Here is a 17,523-nt window from a genome sequence, read left to right as displayed (position 1 = left end):
TCCTATTATTCTTAGTATAAACATAGTATTTCAAAACATTATTGCCTGTCAATGTATCACTGACAAGCCAACTATTAGGCCATTTCTTTGGCATGACCTAATAGGCAGATACCTATGGCAAACCTGGGGACCTTGGTTAGCCATGGTAACCTATCAGCATCATTCGAGTCCCCCTCCCTGTGTCAAGCTCTTTAGATAGCACGGTCACTATTGACCGTGGCATCTGAGGGATCAACGGATGGATTAGAAATTTTCTTTGATCCTGGCCGTTACAGCTGGTGCTCGGCTGTCAATCACCGCCGGGCTCCTACTGTTGATCGCAAGGGCATAGCTCCTGTACCAGCGCGATTACCATGACATACACGTACAATGTCATGGAGGTTATAGTTAAGGAACTCTATGATGTACATGTACGTCTTGGTCATTTAAAGGGGTTTTACGAGTTATTTAAGAAGTTGTCGTATGTAGGAAGGGTGCAAAAAAAAAAGCCATTAATTACCTTACAGAACCCCTGTCATTCCAGCGCCGCTGCTCTGTTCCTCCCCTCTGCTGTCTATTGACCTATCTTCTGCGACAACGTGCCCTTATACCCATGTGGTCGCTGAAGCCAAGCACTCGCCTCCGCAATCCTGTGCTGTATACCCACTGAGACGAGTGATTGGCTGCAGCGATCATGTAGGTTTACAAGCACATCATCACTGCAGCTATGTCAATACACAGGGGCGGGGGGGATTGGAATCCGAGAGGTGAGCAATAGATTTTTTTTTTTTTTTGCATCCCTCCTACTGTGGCAATTTTTTTAAATAACTCTGAAAACTCCTGAAAAACAGACTACAATCTTTGGTATATGTTTACATCAAGCGACTAAGCAATTAGGTGAGATTTGATTATATTAATAATTAGAGTGGGAGTACATAGGGTTTTGACTTCTCAGCAGTAAAATAAAACATTAGAAATAGAAGGCTTTGGGTGCCAATGATTTCTTGCCAATCTTTTCAGTAAATTAATAAGATTTCCTGTACAGTTTTTCTTTTTTATCATAGACTTGTGGTACAACAATTTTAAAGCAATATTTATTGATAATTGAAGCATCATATCAATGAGTTTGCAAAGAACAATTTTTGTTACAACTTTTTTTTTTTTTTTGCAGACATATAGTCAGCTGGCTCATCCCATTCAGCAAGCAAAGACAATGGGGCTTCGGTTTCATTCGAAGGTTCTGGACATTGACAATATTGATGTAAGTGTGTAAAAGTTCAGGTACAGTATACTTCTGTAGAGTACCAGTCTATGCAGCATTTTTGCATGTATTAGCAAGGGCGAATTTGCCATGTCTAAGACCAGAATCAAAGTTATGTCTGGTGGCCCTAATCAAAGACCTTTATTTCTTTAGAACAAAATACTATATTTACCCACCTTGTGTGCCCCTAACACAGTAGTGATGCCCCCTTAGTGGGCCCCCACAAGGTAGTGATGCCCCCTTAGTGGGCCCCCACAAGGTAGTGATGCCCCCTTAGTGGGCCCCCACAAGGTAGTGATGCCCCCTTAGTGGGCCCCCACAAGGTAGTGATGCCCCCTTAGTGTGTCCCCACAAGGTAGTGATGCCCCCTTAGTGTGTCCCCACAAGGTAGTGATGCCCCCTTAGTGGGTCCCCACAAGGTAGTGATGCCCCCTTAGTGGGTCCCCACAAGGTAGTGATGCCCCCTTAGTGGGTCCCCACAAGGTAGTGAAGCCCCCTTAGTGGGTCCCCACAAGGTAGTGAAGCCCCCTTAGTGGGTCCCCACAAGGTAGTGATGCCCCCTTAGTGGGTCCCCACAAGGTAGTGATGCCCCCTTAGTGGGTCCCCACAAGGTAGTGATGCCCCCTTAGTGGGTCCCCACAAGGTAGTGATGCCCCCTTAGTGGGTCCCCACAAGGTAGTGATGCCCCTTAGTGGGTCCCCACAAGGTAGTGATGCCCCCTTAGTGGGTCCCCACAAGGTAGTGATGCCCCCTTAGTGGGTCCCCACAAGGTAGTGATCCCCCCTTAGTGGGTCCCCACAAGGTAGTGATGCCCCCTTAGTGGGTCCCCACAAGGTAGTGATGCCCCCTTAGTGGGTCCCCACAAGGTAGTAATGCCCCTTAGTGGGTCCCCACAAGGTAGTGATGCCCCCTTTGTGGCACCACAAGATAGTGATGCCCACTCATTGCCCCCGCAAGATAGTGATGCCCATTTGGTTGGCCTCGCAAGGTAGTGTTGCGCCCTTGGTTGGCCTCTGCAACTTATTGTTGCCCCTTTGGTGGCCTCCGCAAGGTAGTGTTGCCCCTTTGGTCGCCTCCGCAAGGTAGAGTTGCCTCCTTGGTGGCCCCCGCAAGGTAGCGTTGCCCGTTTGGTGGCCCCCGCAAGCTAGCGTTGCCCCCTTGGTGTCCCCCGCAAGCTAGCGTTGCCCCCTTGGTGTCCCCCGCAAGCTAGCGTTGCCCCCGCAAGGTAGCGTTGCCCCCTTGGTGTCCCCCGCAAGGTAGCGTTGCCCCTTTGTTGGCCCCCGCAAGGTAGCGCTGCCCCCTTGGTGGCCCCCGCAAGGTAGCTCTGCCCCCTTGGTGGCCCCCGCAAGGTAGCGCTGCCCCCTTGATGGCCCCCGCAAGGTAGCGCTGCCACCTTGATGGCCCCCGCAAGGTAGCGCTGCCCCCTTGATGGCCCCCGCAAGGTAGCGCTGCCCCCTTGATGGCCCCCGCAAGGTAGCGCTGCCCCCTTGATGGCCGCCGCAAGGTAGCGCTGCCCCCTTGGTGGCCCCGGCATGGCAGCTTTGTCCCCATCCGGTGGCCCCGGCACGGCAGCTTTGCCCCCCTCCGGTGGCTCCAGCACGGCAGTCGTCCCCCCTCGGTGGCCCCCGCACGGCAGTCCGTCCGTCCCACCACGGTGGCCCACGCACTGCAGTTTGCCCCCCCCCCCCTCGGTGGCCCCCGCACGGCACTCTTGCCCCCCCCCTCGGTGGTACCCGTACGGCAGTTTTGCCCCCCCCCTCGGTGGTCCCCGCACCGCTGCGGCGGCTCTTGCACAAGATATAGTGGGCTCTCACTCTGGTTTGTGCGAGGTCAGGGGTCACTAAATAAATGGTGGCGCAGGGAGCTCACGGCTCCCTGCTCCATCATTGTAATCAGTTGTATCTGCGTCCTCAAGACACAATTACGTTGGTTGCGTGGTGGTAAATACCACCACTGTGTATGAGCAGCAAAACATTTTAGGGACATAGCCTACTTGTGGAGCTTGTTATTGCATCATAGAGATCATCTTTAGTCATGGAAATTATTTTTTTTAAATATCTACCTATTGATAAATGGAAACTAGATGCATAGCACCACTGCTGTGCATTTGAACATGGCACTTCTCTAATTTTTCGAAAATGTATATTGGCACATCGTGTATACAGACCTCTCTCTGATAACACATTGGTTTGATCTATGCAGGCAACATTTTATTTGCATTGTTTGGACAGTAGTTCCAAAAGTACCCACTAAACCAGGGGTCTCAAGCACGCGGGCCGCATGCGGCCCCCGGGGCTGACATCTGCGGCCCGCTAGTATCGGCTCTGCTCCGAGACTCTGGAATTCCCTGACATCGCTGTCCACATATGAACAGCGATGTCTGGGGCTTCCCCAGAGCCGGAGTCCCGGGCAGAGCGCTAGTACAGGCTCTGCTCCGGGACTCTGTGGAATTCCCTGACATCGCTGTCAACATATGGACAGTGTGTCAGGGTCTTCCTCAGAGCGGAGTCCCGGGCAGAGCGCTAGTATCGGCTCTGCTCAGGTACGCTGCGAAATTCCCTGACATCGCTGCCCATATATGGACAGTGTGTCAGGGTCTTCCCCAGAGCGGAGTCCCGGGCAGAGCGCTAGTATCGGCTCTGCGGAATTCCCTGACATCGCTGCCCATATATGGACAGTGTGTCAGGGTCTTCCTCAGAGCGGAGTCCCGGGCAGAGCGCTAGTATCGGCTCTGCTCCGGGACGCTGCGAAATTCCCTGACATCGCTGCCCATATATGGACAGTGTGTCAGGGTCTTCCCTAGAGCGGAGTCCCGGGCAGAGCGCTAGTACAGGCCCTGCTCCGGGATGCTGCGGAATTCCCTGACATCGCTGCCCATATATGGACAGTGTGTCAGGGTCTTCCCCAGAGCGGAGTCCCGGGCAGAGCGTTATTATCGGCTCTTCTCCGGGACTCTGGGGAAGCCTCTGACATCGCTGTCCATACATCGACAATGATGTCATGGGCTTCCCCAGAGCAGGAGTCCCAGTGATGTCAGGAGCACAGCTGGAGTCCCAGTGATGTCAGGAGGCACTGCTGTGGCAGCATCTACAGGGGGCACTGCTGTGGCGGCATCTACAGGGGGCACTGCTGTGGCGGCATCTACAGGGGGCACTGCTGTGGCGGCATCTACAGGGGGCACTGCTGTGGCGGCATCTACAGGGGGCACTGCTGTGGCGGCATCTACAGGGGGCACTGCTGTGGCGGCATCTACAGGGGGCACTGCTGTGGCGGCATCTACAGGGGGCACTGCTGTGGCGGCATCTACAGAGGGGCACTGCTGTGGCGGCATCTACAGGGGGCACTGCTATGGCGGCATCTACAGGGGGCACTGCTGTGGCGGCATCTACAGGGGGCACTGCTGTGGCGGCATCTACAGGGGGCAGTGCTGTGGCAGCATCTACAGGGGGCAGTACTGTGGCAGCATCTACAGAGGGCACTGCTGTGGCAGCATCTACACAGGGCACTGCGGCACTATCTAAAAAGGGGCTGCCCGATCTTGACATGTGTGTCTGCCAAACGCTGCTAACTGAGCCGCCGGACTACATTTAGTGACACTTAAACTGGAAAGCTGGATTGTTGAAATAAGCACGTGGAGAAATCTCTCAAATTTTAAACCTAGCGGTATTATTATAGTAATATAGTGTTATAGTAGTTCAAATAACAAATTGATTAACAATAATTTTGTATTGTATCAAATTTGAAATTCATGCGGCCCGACCACGTCACATTTTTTCTATATGTGGCCCACTTACCCGGTCGAGTTTGAGACCCCTGCACTAAACTATAGTTCATTTGGTCTTTGCAGCCTTCGTAGATGGCCCCACTACATTCCCTTTTTATATTTAAATTTATTCAACCTTACAACCAAGTTACAAGTCGTTATAAGTAACTAGTAACTCTTTCAGAATGTCTTTTTGAATACAGTTAGCGCTTATATTTCATTTATATTTCATTCTTCTCATTTGTAAACATTTCTATTTTAAGTCCTATCACCTGAGAACAATATAATTACAAAATTCACTTTTAGGCATTACCAGTATACATTATTTGAAAGAGATAGTATTGTAATTGTGTTGGAGGCGTCATTATTTCTAAGGCTGTGTTCACATCACCATCGCTTTCCGCTTAGGGGTTTAGTCTGAGGTTTCCATCGGGTTAGCCCCTCAGCGGAAAGGCTAACGGAAACCTCAGCTTCCGTTTCCCTCACGGTTGAACTCAATGGTAACGGTAACCTAGCTAATGTTTTTTGTCTGTCACCATTGTGACATGGTTCCGTCATTTTGACGGATTCAATAGCGCAGTCGACTGCGCTATTGGTTCCGTCAAGAACAACGGAACCATGTCACGACGGTGACAGACGGAAAACTTTAGCTAGGTTTCCGTCACCATTGATATCAATGGTGAGGGAAACTGAAGCTTAGGTTTCATTTTACCTTTCCGTTGAGGGGTTAACCCGACGGAAACCTCCGGAACCCCTCAACTGAAGGGCACCGGTGATGGGAATAGGCGCTAATTGTGTTGTTGTTTTTTTCCTAGCTCGCAATGGGAAAGATGATGGAGCAAGGTCCAGTACTTATCATAACATTTCAGGCTCAGCTTGTTATGGTTATTAAAAATCAAAAAGGGGAGGTTGTTGAAGGAGACCAGGCAAGTAAAAACTTACAAAGATGTGTATATAATCCTTCTTACCATATGAAAGTGAAGCTTATCTTTCTTAGTTTGTAAATTTTTTCGAAAGCTTTGCATTCTCTTAATTTACAAGTTCAGCTTCCATGATGTGGACTATATATGCCGCAATGCCCATCGTTGCTTAGTATACTTAGTTTATAACGATTGAGTGCAAGAGCATGTAATCTTCCAATGATCACTTATAGTAACAGAAGGATCCTATAGCTAGCAAAATGACTTGCTAACTTACCCTTAAGGCCCCATGTACACGACCGTAAAACCACGGACCGTACCACGGTTTTACGGACCCATTCGGTTCTATTGGTTGCGGACACCTTTCCGTAGCGCTACGTATGGGTATCCGTGCCGTAGAACCGTGCCGGGAATTATGGAGCATGTCCGTTTTTTCGTGTTTTCCTATACTTTGGATAGGAGCACGGCCCGAAAATGCCGGCGCCCGTCAGCATCCGGCCGTGCCCGCAATCATGGGCTGTGATTACGGGCACGGTCATGTGCATGGGGCCTAAAAGGAACCTCTCAAAATAATATATGAAAAAACTCCTTAAAGAGGCTCTGTCACTACATTATAAGTGCCCTATCTTCTACATAATGTGATCGGTGCTGTAATGTAGGTTACAGCAGTGTTTTGTTTTTTTTTTCGAAAAACGATCAATTTTGAGTTATGACCTGTTTTAGATTTATGCTAATGACTTTCTTAATGCCCAACTGCGCGGTTTTTAGCTTTTGACCAAGTGGGCGTCGTGAAGAGATATGTATGACGCTGACCAATCGGCGTCATACACTTCTCTCCATTCATACTCGGCACATAGTGATCTTGCTAGATCATGATGTGCTCTCACTTACTCACACATTAACGTTACTGAAGTGTCTTGAGGGTGAATAGATATTGCTTCAAGCCAGGACGCGATGTCTATTCACAATCCTGACACTTCGGTAACGTTTGTGTGGGACTTACATCGTGATCTCGCGTGACAAGAAGTCAATGTGTCGTTCCCGATGCACACTGTCTGTGACCGTGTCGGTGACAGTGTGCATCGGGAACCGGGAGGTCAGCTGTCCACGACAGCTGACATTCCACTATTGCCGAACAGCGGCTCATCCATTAACCCTTTAAATGCGGCGATCGATTGCGATCACCGCATTTAGGGGGTTTGTAGCACATCGGCAGCCCCTATGCAATTGTGGGGGTTGCTGATGGTTGTGATGGCATCCGGAGGCCAGGCAACGGCCTCCGGGTTTTCCATGTATGGAAGCCTATGAGAACCAGCCTCTGGCTGGTCCTCGTAGACTTACTGTCAGAGTGACTGTGACGTCACACTGACCGTTAGAATACATTACACTACTAGGTAATGTAATGTCTTCCAACAGAGATCAGTGCTGCAGGTAAAAAACAAAGTGTAAAAACTAAAAAAAACAAAGTGTAAAAATAAAAGTTAGGTTTTTTTCCTATAATAAGTGTTTTATTATAGGAAAAAAATGAAAATGTTAAAAAAACAGTACACATATTTGGTATCACCGCATTCGTAACGACCCAAACTATAAAGTTATTCCCGCACGGTGAACACCGGAAAAAAATAAACGAAAAACAATGCCAGAATTACTATTTTTTGGTCACTACCCCTCCCGAAATATAGAATAAAAAGTTATCAAAAAGTTGCATGTACCCCAAAATAGTGCCAATAAAAACTACAACCCATCCCGCAAAAAACAAGACCTTACACAGCTTTTTTGACTGAAAAATAAAAAAGTTATTGGTCTCAGAATATGGTGACAGAGAAAATAAATTATTTTCTAAACAAGTGAGCCCTGCTGTGGGTCCAAACAGCAGTTTATTAGTACATATGGTGTATATCCGTAATCGGGAGAAGATGATTTACAAGTGTTGGGGTGCATTTTCTTCTTTATTCCTTGTAAATATTACGAATTTCTAGCAAAATACCTGTGGGGTCAAAATGCTAACTATACCACTAGACAAATTCCTTGAGGGCAGTAATGTCCAAAATGGGGTTACTTTTGGGGAGTTTCCACTGTTTTGGCACCACAGGACCTCTTCAAACCTGGCATGGTGCTTAAAATATAATCTAAAAAAAAGCAGGCTCCAAAATCCTGTAGTTGCTCCTTTGCTTCTGAGGCCGGTGTTTCGGTCCGTTAGGACACTAGGGCCACATGTGGGATATTTCTAAAAACTGCAAAATCTGGCGAATAAATATTGATTGCGTTTCTCTGGTAAAACCTTCTGTGTTACATAATTTTTTTTATTACAAATGAATTTAGGCAAAAAAAAAAGAAATTTGCAAATTTCCCCTCTACTTTGCTTTATTTCCTGTGAAACACCTAAAGGGTTAAACTTTTGAAATGCTTTTTTGAATACTTTGAGGGGTGCAGTTTTTAAAATGGGGTGAATATATAAAGCCCTCAAAACTACTCCAGAACTAAACTGGTACCTGTAAAAATAGCCTTTTGACATTTTCTTGAAAATGGGAGAAATTGCTGCTAAAGGGAGCCTCATCCAGCGCCATCCAACCTCATCTGCCATCAGTACCGAAATACCACCAGCGGCATTGTGCTCCTCACTTCACACTGAACATTTTGAGACCGGGTACGGCCGTTTCGGCAACCACCCGGGTTTGAGGCCCACCGGCGGGACTGAAGCTGCGGCCTCGATTTTCACCTGCAGTCAAGGGGCGACTCGTCTGGCGACTTGCATCCTTTCCGCAGCCTCGGAAACGGAGGGACTGACTACTGGGCCTCTCACCCTACCTACTGCGGCAGCTGGGCTCCTCTTTGGCACACGGGCCACGTGGTTCGGCTGGGATAGCTGGTGCAGGGCCGCGGCTGCCGTCTTGGCCGCCATCTTGGACTCCTCTCTGCCTGCACGTGCGGACATTCTTGGGGATTGGTGAGTAGCCTCTCTGAGGCAATTGTCGTGGTCTAAAGCCCACAGTGGTACCTGCTGCAACACCACCCTAGTACAAACCCAACCCCCCCGCCCCCCCCCCCCCCACCACCACACCTGCCTCCACCACCTGGACAAAGGCGCACGCGGCTTAGAAGTTGCTCTGCTGAGCTTTAATTTCCTCACTTGTCCTCCGGGCCTACAAGGGGCCCGGCCCTAATTTGCCATACTGCTGTGTCTTCTAGACTGTTCAACCTCACCTCTATTCGGGACTTGGATAGCCACAGTCTTTCTATCACACTTCTTCATCTACGTCCACCCTGAGGGCTTGAATATGCCTTCATCCGAGACCTTTGTAGGGCAGCCTCATGATCCTCTAAGTGAAAGAAACATCTACGATGGTCAAAATCGGTCCCAGCAAACCTAGAGAAACCACTGCCTCTACCGGACACAGTAACCTTGATACCTTCTTAAAAAAAACTCTGCTTCAGACTTGGTTAAAGTTTCCACAGAGGCATTCGCAATGGGCCCGACCAAACTTCCTGCAAGTTCACAACAGGACTCGGGCAGCGACGACGATGACCAGCAGTCCTCCTTGACCATATCCAGATCATTCATCAACAGGGCCCTGATCAAAGCCCTAGATCCCATGATATCAAACAGGAGGTTAAACAGATTGGCTCTAGGGTGGAGACCTTGGAGTCCTCTCATTCGCAGGTCGTTGCCTATACTGCGGCCTCTACTACCTCTTTCCAAGCTTGCCAAACCCATCTCAACTCATTGATGGATCTTATAGAGGAAGATGGAATAATCTGCGCATAAAAGGCTTGCCGGAGTCCATAGAGTCGGAAGCCTTGACTTCTACGGTTAAACAACTGTTTATTTCCATCCTGGGTGACAACTTCCTGGAGGAAATTTCGATTGAAAGGGCCCACAGAGCTCTCAGAGCAAAAACTACCGAAGCTCCTCGAGATGTTATCTGTAGGCTCTTTAGCTCTCAAGTTCGGGATGCCATTCTACGGAAATCAAGGGATACGCACCCTCTTAGTTTTGAGGACTCTCCCATTGCTATTTTTCAAGATCTCTCCACTGTTACGCTAACAAAAAGGAGGATTTTGAAACCCCTGACCGAATAACTTCGTCGCCAACGTATCTTATACAGATGACTTTTCCCGTTTGGAATCACGTTTGTGGCTTCTAGCAGACTATTTCTCATCTGTCATCACAGAGTCCTCCCTGATGCCCTGGCAGCCCTCATCCTACTGGATTTATCCATACCTGACTGGGCGGGAGTTCAGGACCTAGCTTCTCTTCCCGCTCTACAACCACCCACTCCCTGGGAAGTTGTGGGCCAGAACAAATCGGGCAAATCAAGCAAGTCACGCTGGAGGTCCTTGAAACGTACACCTCAGAAGATCAACATGGACACCACCTCATTTGTGAGATATAATTTGTTTGTCATTATATGCTGTCACTAACCCTTTGTCTGCAGGTTTCACCTGGGACATGTGATATTTGTTTTGCAATGTTAAACTTCATGCATACTGTTTTGTTTCTTTTCTTGTATTTCTGAACAATGTTTAAGTATCTCTGCATTTATATTGGATCCTGGGTTACTGCCCTACCCCTGAAACACCATCCATTATGACTGTTTTAGACAATACCTCTCCCTTTGCAACACCTGTACTTCTGTTTTACACCTCCCCCCCCCCCCCCTTCCCCATATGGTTACACACAGACCCAGATCTCTTGACTGGGTGATTGCGGACCTGTAGTGTCCAGTTATTGTTCCCATTACTTGTTTGTGTACCTGTCCCTTGTTCGTCGTAGGTTTACTGTGGTCATTCTCCTCAGTCTTTCATGGTTGGGTGAAGGAAGCGTAGCCATATACTTTCCCTTTTAAAAAAATCGGGATCTGATATACTTCTACTGCAAGAGACTCATTTTAAATCCCAAAATACCAGCTGTCCCGTCACTATTATTCGCAGTGGTTCCACAGCACACACCCTTCCTCTGCTTCCAAAGGCACTAGCATTGCTATTAAGAGGTCCCTTCCCTTCTCTCCCACTCTGACTCAATCAGACTTTGAGGGCCGTTTTCTTTTTATTAAAGGGACTATGGTTATACTAGCTAATTTGTACGCACTGAATGTGAATCAGGTTAATTGGCTGCTGGAGGTGATAGTCTTCTACTTTTTGCAGAGGCCATGATTGTTGTGGGCGGAGAGCTACACCTAGCAATCCACCCCTGGTTGATTCCTCGACCACAAGATCCGCTCAAACCTTTTCTTCTCTTAAGAGGTTGATTGCTAAACTACACTTGGCCAAACTAGTGGACGCATAGCGCCTCCAGCACCCAAGTGATAGGGACTACACATTCCATTCAGCCGTACATAACACCTACCATAGGTTAGATGACCTTTTCATATCTGAACCTCACCACCTGTTAGTGCATTCCACACAGATTGGACATATCACACTGTCCGACCATGCACCTATTCACATACGACTTGCTATTACTTCCCTTCCTCGAAGCTGGTCATGGAAACTTAACGAGACACTTCTGGACGACGCTAGGGAGGTTGCTCGATTAGAGGAAGCCTTATCTGACTTTTTTGAAAGGAACAAGACCCCGGGCGTTTCCACTCATCTAGTGTGGGAAATACATAAGGCCTTTATTCGGGGTGAGTTCATTGCCTTAGGCTCTAGAAAAAACTGAGACCGTTAAGACTGAATACTTACTAGCCCAAATTTCTTCTTTGGAAACTATAGGTAAGAGATCCTTAGCGATCCCACTGAAAGACAACCTCTGTGAATTACGACGCCAGCTTAGGGACTTTCTTAACGTCAGATCAGCCAAACTTTATCAACACGGTGATAAGGGATTTAAAGTTATGTCCTCCCTGGTTGATAAACGGGTGGGTTTGGCCCATATATCTAAAATTAAAACTAACACAGGTTCTACAGTCTCAGATATTGGCGATATCACCCGCAAATTTCTGTCCGTTTACACCTCCCTATATAATTTACTGGTAGACACACACACACACATCCGCTCACATCGAAAATTTCTTGAACTCTTTGTGAGTCTGCCTTCTCTTTCCGAAGCGGATATAACTGCTTTACTAGCCCCGTTTACTCTACAGGAACTGACCCTCACGTTGAATTCAGTGCCCAATGGTAAAAGCCCAGGACCTATGGCCTTCCTATCTCTTACCTTAAAAGATTTCAGGGTCTCCTCCCCAAATTTCTTGCTGTTTGCAACGGTTTACTCCAGGGTTCCCATTTATTACCTCAAGCCCTCAAAGCCCGTATTACCCTTATCCCCAAAGAGGGAAAAGATGAGGCTGAGTGTGGTAGCTATCGACCTGAATTCACAACTGAATGTAGACCTGAAACTGGGCTAAGCTACTCGCAAATAGGATCAAACCCCTGTTGCACAATCTGATTGGTCCGGAGCAAGCTGGGTTCCTTTCCGGGACGGGAAGGCAAACATAACAACACTACCCGCCTAATAAATCTCGTACATTATGAAAGAAAATCACACGTCCCTTTGGTATTCTTTAGTACCGACGCAGAGAAAGCTTTCTACCACGTCAACTGGGAATACATGCGGTACTGTAATAATTTGGTTTCCCTCCAGCGTTTATTCAGGCCATTTTCTCATTAAACTCTTCCCCTAGGGCTAGACTGAAACTTAACGCCACTCTTTCATCTACTTTCCAAATACTAAATGGCACCAGGCAGCGGTGTCCCTTATCCCCTTCCCTTTTGGTACTAATAATGGAAACTCTCATCCAGAGGATCCGGGGGTCAGATGAGATTGCGGGTATAAGGGTGGGAAATTTTACACACAAGACTGCTGCCTTTGCAGATGATTTATTGCTCATCATCAGTAACCCCGGACCCGCTATCTCGGAGATCCTTCGAATCTTTGAAACCTTTGGCTTAGCGTCTAATTTCAAATTTAATTTGACTAAATCTGACATTTTAAACGTTTCGGCTCCCCCTACAGTTGTGGATCCTATAAAAAAAACAACTCGCCCTTTAGATGGCCAGACACTGCGATTAAACACCTTGGCGGTATCCTCTTACCTAGAGATCCTGCACTCTTATATACTCCATTTTAGCTCGTTATTCCAACATATTCAAACTCACTTAGACTGCCTAAACCTACCCTTTGTGGCCTGGCTAGGCAGGAAAAACTTTCTTAACCTACATGCTCCCCAAATTCTTATACTTAATCCAGACGGTACCCATTTTCCTACCCTTGTCCTTATTTATTAAATTAAGGAGAGTGTTTACACGTTTCTTATGGTCCAAAAAATATCCTAGACTCTCATATAGTTTACTGTCTCTGCAACATCACCAGGGTGGGGCTGGTGTGCCGAACCCGTACGATTACCACCAGGTGGTACACTTAAGTAGATGGGTTTCCTTGTGCAGAGAAAATTAAAATCCTACTCATATTGATCTCGAACGACATTTATTAGGTAACTTTTACTCCCCGTTATTGTGGGAATTGTTCCCACACCTTCCTGTCCTCAAAAACATCAGCCCACTCTCTAGAGGAACTATAATAGCCTTTTGTTCCTATTTTACCTCTTCTGACCCTCCCACACAGTTTTCCCCTCCCCCCCCCCCCCTTGCGCATGGTTCCTATTATATTGAGTGGTCTACCCCCACTAGAGGGCTTCTGGGAGTCATTAGGGAACATCCAATTCAGAAGTCTTTGATAACCTGATTTCCGCTGATATCTCCTCCATTTTACCACCATGCCACAATAACTCCCTGCACTTGCTGGGTTTTCGCCATTCCTGTAAAACTTTCAAGAATAGCTTCCCTGTTCTCCCTGTGGCTTCCTGGCTAGATGTTCTCACCCGCTTCCCTTCGCCCCCTAAAAAATTACTGTCCAAGATCCATTCAGACATCATGATTCGTAAAGCCCCGACAGACAAAAATCCTAACTTCATTCTGGTGTGGGAAGAGGAATTGGAGATGATTATCGATGAACTCGACTTATCTCGGATCCTCAGGGGTTCTCATGGCTTCACTAGGTGTGTGAGAGTACAAGAAAATTCCTTTAAAACCGTCACCCGGTGGTATAGGACCCCGAAATTTTTGTTCAAAATAGGTTTTACCTCAGATGATCTATACCCCTAAGTACAGGCACAAGCAAGCGGTCAGATATATGAGAGGCGTCAGTAGGTGTTAGGACGTACATCCACCCACAGATCATGCACTCTCCTTATAATATATGCTCTCTCTGAAGCCCTTGCCACAAGTGGTATACTCCAACGCGTTTCAGTATCCCCTAGTTCATGGGGTACGTCATCAGGGATTATGTTTCATTGATATTATAGCCGGTTGCCACTGTTTCGTGCTTTTAAAGTCTCCCAGCGTGTGCACTGGCCAGTGTATTAGAGCCGTGCCCACGCTGGGAGACTTTAAAAGCACGAAACCGTGCCAACCGGCCATATAATCAATGAAACATAATCCCTGATGACGTACCCCATGAACTAGGGGATACTGAAACGCGTTTGATTATACCACTTGTGGCAAGGGCTTCAGGGAGAGCATATGTTATAAGGAGAGTGCATGATCTGTGGGTGGATGTACGTCCTAATCATATCTCTGCTTGCTTGTGCCTGTACTTAGGGTATATTGGGCTTAAGAGCCAGTTTTTACAATTTAATAATTAATAAAGAATCCGTATTTTAATAGTTCCTTTAGGCTGTAATAAACTTTAAACTTTTATGAACGAAACACTTTAACAATCTAAGGCCTCATGCACACGACCGTATTTTTTCGCACCCGTAAATACTGGCGTAAATACGGGTCCAGTGTCACACGTATTCGACCCGTTTTGCACCATTATTTACGAACCCGTGCCCGTAAATATGGGTCCGGTGTCACCCGTATTCCACCCGTATTTACAGGCACGTTTTTGGCGGCAAAATAGCACTGCACTAATCGGCAGCCCCTTCTCTCTATCAGTGCAGGATAGAGAGAAGGGACAGCCCTTTCTGTAATAAAAGTTAAAGAAATTCATACTTACCCGGCCGTTGTCTTGGTGACGCGTCCCTCTCTTCACATCCAGCCCGACATCCCTGGATGACGCGGCAGTCCATGTGACCGCTGCAGCCTGTGATTGGCCTGTGATTGGCTGCAGCGGTCACATGGCCTGAAACGTCATCCAGGACGTCGGGCCGGATGACGAGAGGGACGCGTCACCAAGGCAACGGGCGCGAGACCGGACTGGAGGAAGCAGGAAGTTCTCGGTAAGTATGAACGTCTTTTATTTTTATTTTTTACAGGTTTATTCTGATCGGTAGTCACTGTCCAGGGTGCTGAAAGAGTTACTGCCGATCAGTTAACTCTTTCAGCTCCCTGGACAGTGACTATTTACTGACGTCGCTTAGCAACGCTGCCGTAATGACGGGTGCACACATGTAGCCACCCGTCATTACGAGAGCTCCATAGACTTCTATGGACTGTCCATGCCGTTATTATGGCCTGAAATAGGACATGTTCTATCTTTTTCAACGGCACAGGCACCTTCCCGTGAGAAAACGGGAAGGCACCCGTCGCCAATAGAAGTCTATGAGCTCGTTATTACGGGTCGTAATTACGACCCGTAATAACGGGAGTTTTTACGGTCGTGTGCATGAGGCCTAACACAGTGAATACATGCCTTTTGATTACCCTCTCCGATTCTTTGCCATTGTGACTCAGTTACATATTATACATGGTCTTTAATGAGCACAGTTCTCATCTTCCCCCTTGTACATAGTTGTTAAATTTTTGTTATGTTTACTTTGTACTTCATATTACTGTATTCGGTTCTTCCAGCTTGTGTACATTGTGTATGTGCATGTTATTTGCTGAAATGACTTGCAGAGCTTGTCTAAAATGTTTTTATCTCCTTTGATTTACAAAATATTGTAAAAATGTTCTTTCTATAAATAAAGAATTGATAAAAAAAAAAGAAATTGTTGCTAAAGTTCTAAACCTTCTAAAAAACGATGCAAACAAAGTAGACATGGGAAATTTGAACTAGTGACTATTTTGTGTGGTATTACTATCTGTTTTACAAGCAGATCCATTTACATTTAGAAAAATGCTAATTTTTGCTAATTTTCTCAAAATTTTTATGTTTTTCACTAATAAATATTGAATGTATCGACCAAATTTTTCCACTAACAAAGTACAATATGTCATGAGAAAGCAATCTCAAAATCAGTTGGATAGGTAAAAGCATTCCCAAGTTATTACAACATAAAGTGACAAGTCAGATTTGAAAAAAATCGGCTGTCCCACAAGGCTAAAACAGGCTGCGTCCTGAAGGGGTTAATAAGAAATAAGTAAACATTGGAAGAAAGTTACTTCTTCCCAACATGGGACGTAACTCTAAGTCATAGACGGTAAGGGGGAGTATGCAGCGGGCTTACGCTTGGTGGGTGTTTTTTGTTTTTTTTCTGTTTTCCAGTACATTATATGGTTTATTACATGGTGCCATTAAAAACGACAACTTATTCCGTAATAAACAAGCCCTCATACGGCTATGCTAACGTAAAAATAACAAAGTTATGTCTTTTAGAAGGAGGGGAGGAAAAAACTAAAATTAAAACCAGTTGCGGTGGCAGGGGGTTAGTTTACTGGCCATTTAACATGATTAATCTTGTTTTTTCTCTCCCCTCTAGGATAAAGTTTTACGTATGCTCTATGTGTGGGCTCTTTGTCGAGATCAAGATGAACTTAACCCTTATGCAGCCTGGAGGCTTTTAGATATTTCCTCATCTGCTTCTGAACAGATACTTTGATAACACAGAGGTTTTTCTGAACTGAAATATATTTGCCCTGTTAAAGCAGTCTCGGAGAAGAGGAAACTCAGAGTTGAGTTGTATTCTGAAAAGAACACTGAAATATTATAACATTCTCTCCTTAAGTGAGAGTCAAATTTACTACCATATTGGTTAGATCCAACTGCCAGGAAATGCCTGACTTTGATCACCTTATTTAAGATTTGCTCATGAAGAGTGAACTCCACATTTCTCTCAAAAATATTATTAATGTGATGTATTATGGATGTCTCCTGAAACTAATTTTAAATAGTGATTTAAAAACTGCTTTTTTTTGTTCTGAATCAGTGACTTCTTTCATGTTTGCCTTTATATAAAATAATTTCTCCTGTTCTACCAAATGAAAACTGAAAAATAATGGATGGCACAATATTTATCTCTTTGATATTTTATGCATTTTAGTTTAAGCATATTCAAAGCAAGTATTACATTTTCTGTTAAAAAATGTAAATGCTCAAGGTTCAGTAAATGTTACCTATAATATAATCTATCAACATTGTGGCATGGTGACTGAAGATACTGAAATTATACCCATGCATTTCTAAGCACTAAAGTTGTTAGCAGTTTTGATCAATTTAAACAATATGGTTCATACACTATAGTAAACCTACAGGTAAAGTCTTGAAAAAACATTATAGGGCGTAATAACTTTATTTTGGCAGAAGTAAACCCTGAGTAGAACAATAAGTCACATATGACACAACCGTTTTCTCAGTACGGCCACATAGACATCTTTGTCAAAATGGTCAGTGCAGACTTGCGTAATTTAAAATACAACAAATCCAAAATTCTTGG

General features: G+C 46.0%; 1 protein-coding gene across 1 annotated transcript in view; it reads left to right on the top strand.

The window, feature by feature from the left end:
- Nucleotides 1-17,208, top strand: part of TIMM44 (translocase of inner mitochondrial membrane 44) — a 116,360-nt gene extending 99,152 nt beyond the window's left edge. The window contains exons 9-11 of the mRNA XM_075852569.1: nucleotides 1,151-1,240; nucleotides 5,819-5,929; nucleotides 16,570-17,208. Coding sequence (XP_075708684.1) covers nucleotides 1,151-1,240; nucleotides 5,819-5,929; nucleotides 16,570-16,689 — 321 coding nt within the window. The 3' untranslated portion in view covers nucleotides 16,690-17,208. The remainder of the gene's footprint in view (nucleotides 1-1,150; nucleotides 1,241-5,818; nucleotides 5,930-16,569) is intronic.
- Nucleotides 17,209-17,523: the final 315 nt, after the last annotated feature.

This window comes from Rhinoderma darwinii, chromosome 1 (genome assembly GCF_050947455.1).
Source record: "Rhinoderma darwinii isolate aRhiDar2 chromosome 1, aRhiDar2.hap1, whole genome shotgun sequence".
In the NCBI taxonomy this organism is placed as follows: domain Eukaryota; kingdom Metazoa; phylum Chordata; class Amphibia; order Anura; family Rhinodermatidae; genus Rhinoderma; species Rhinoderma darwinii.
The sequence above is the reverse complement of the archived record's forward strand: the minus strand, read 5'-3'. Positions and strand labels throughout refer to the sequence as shown.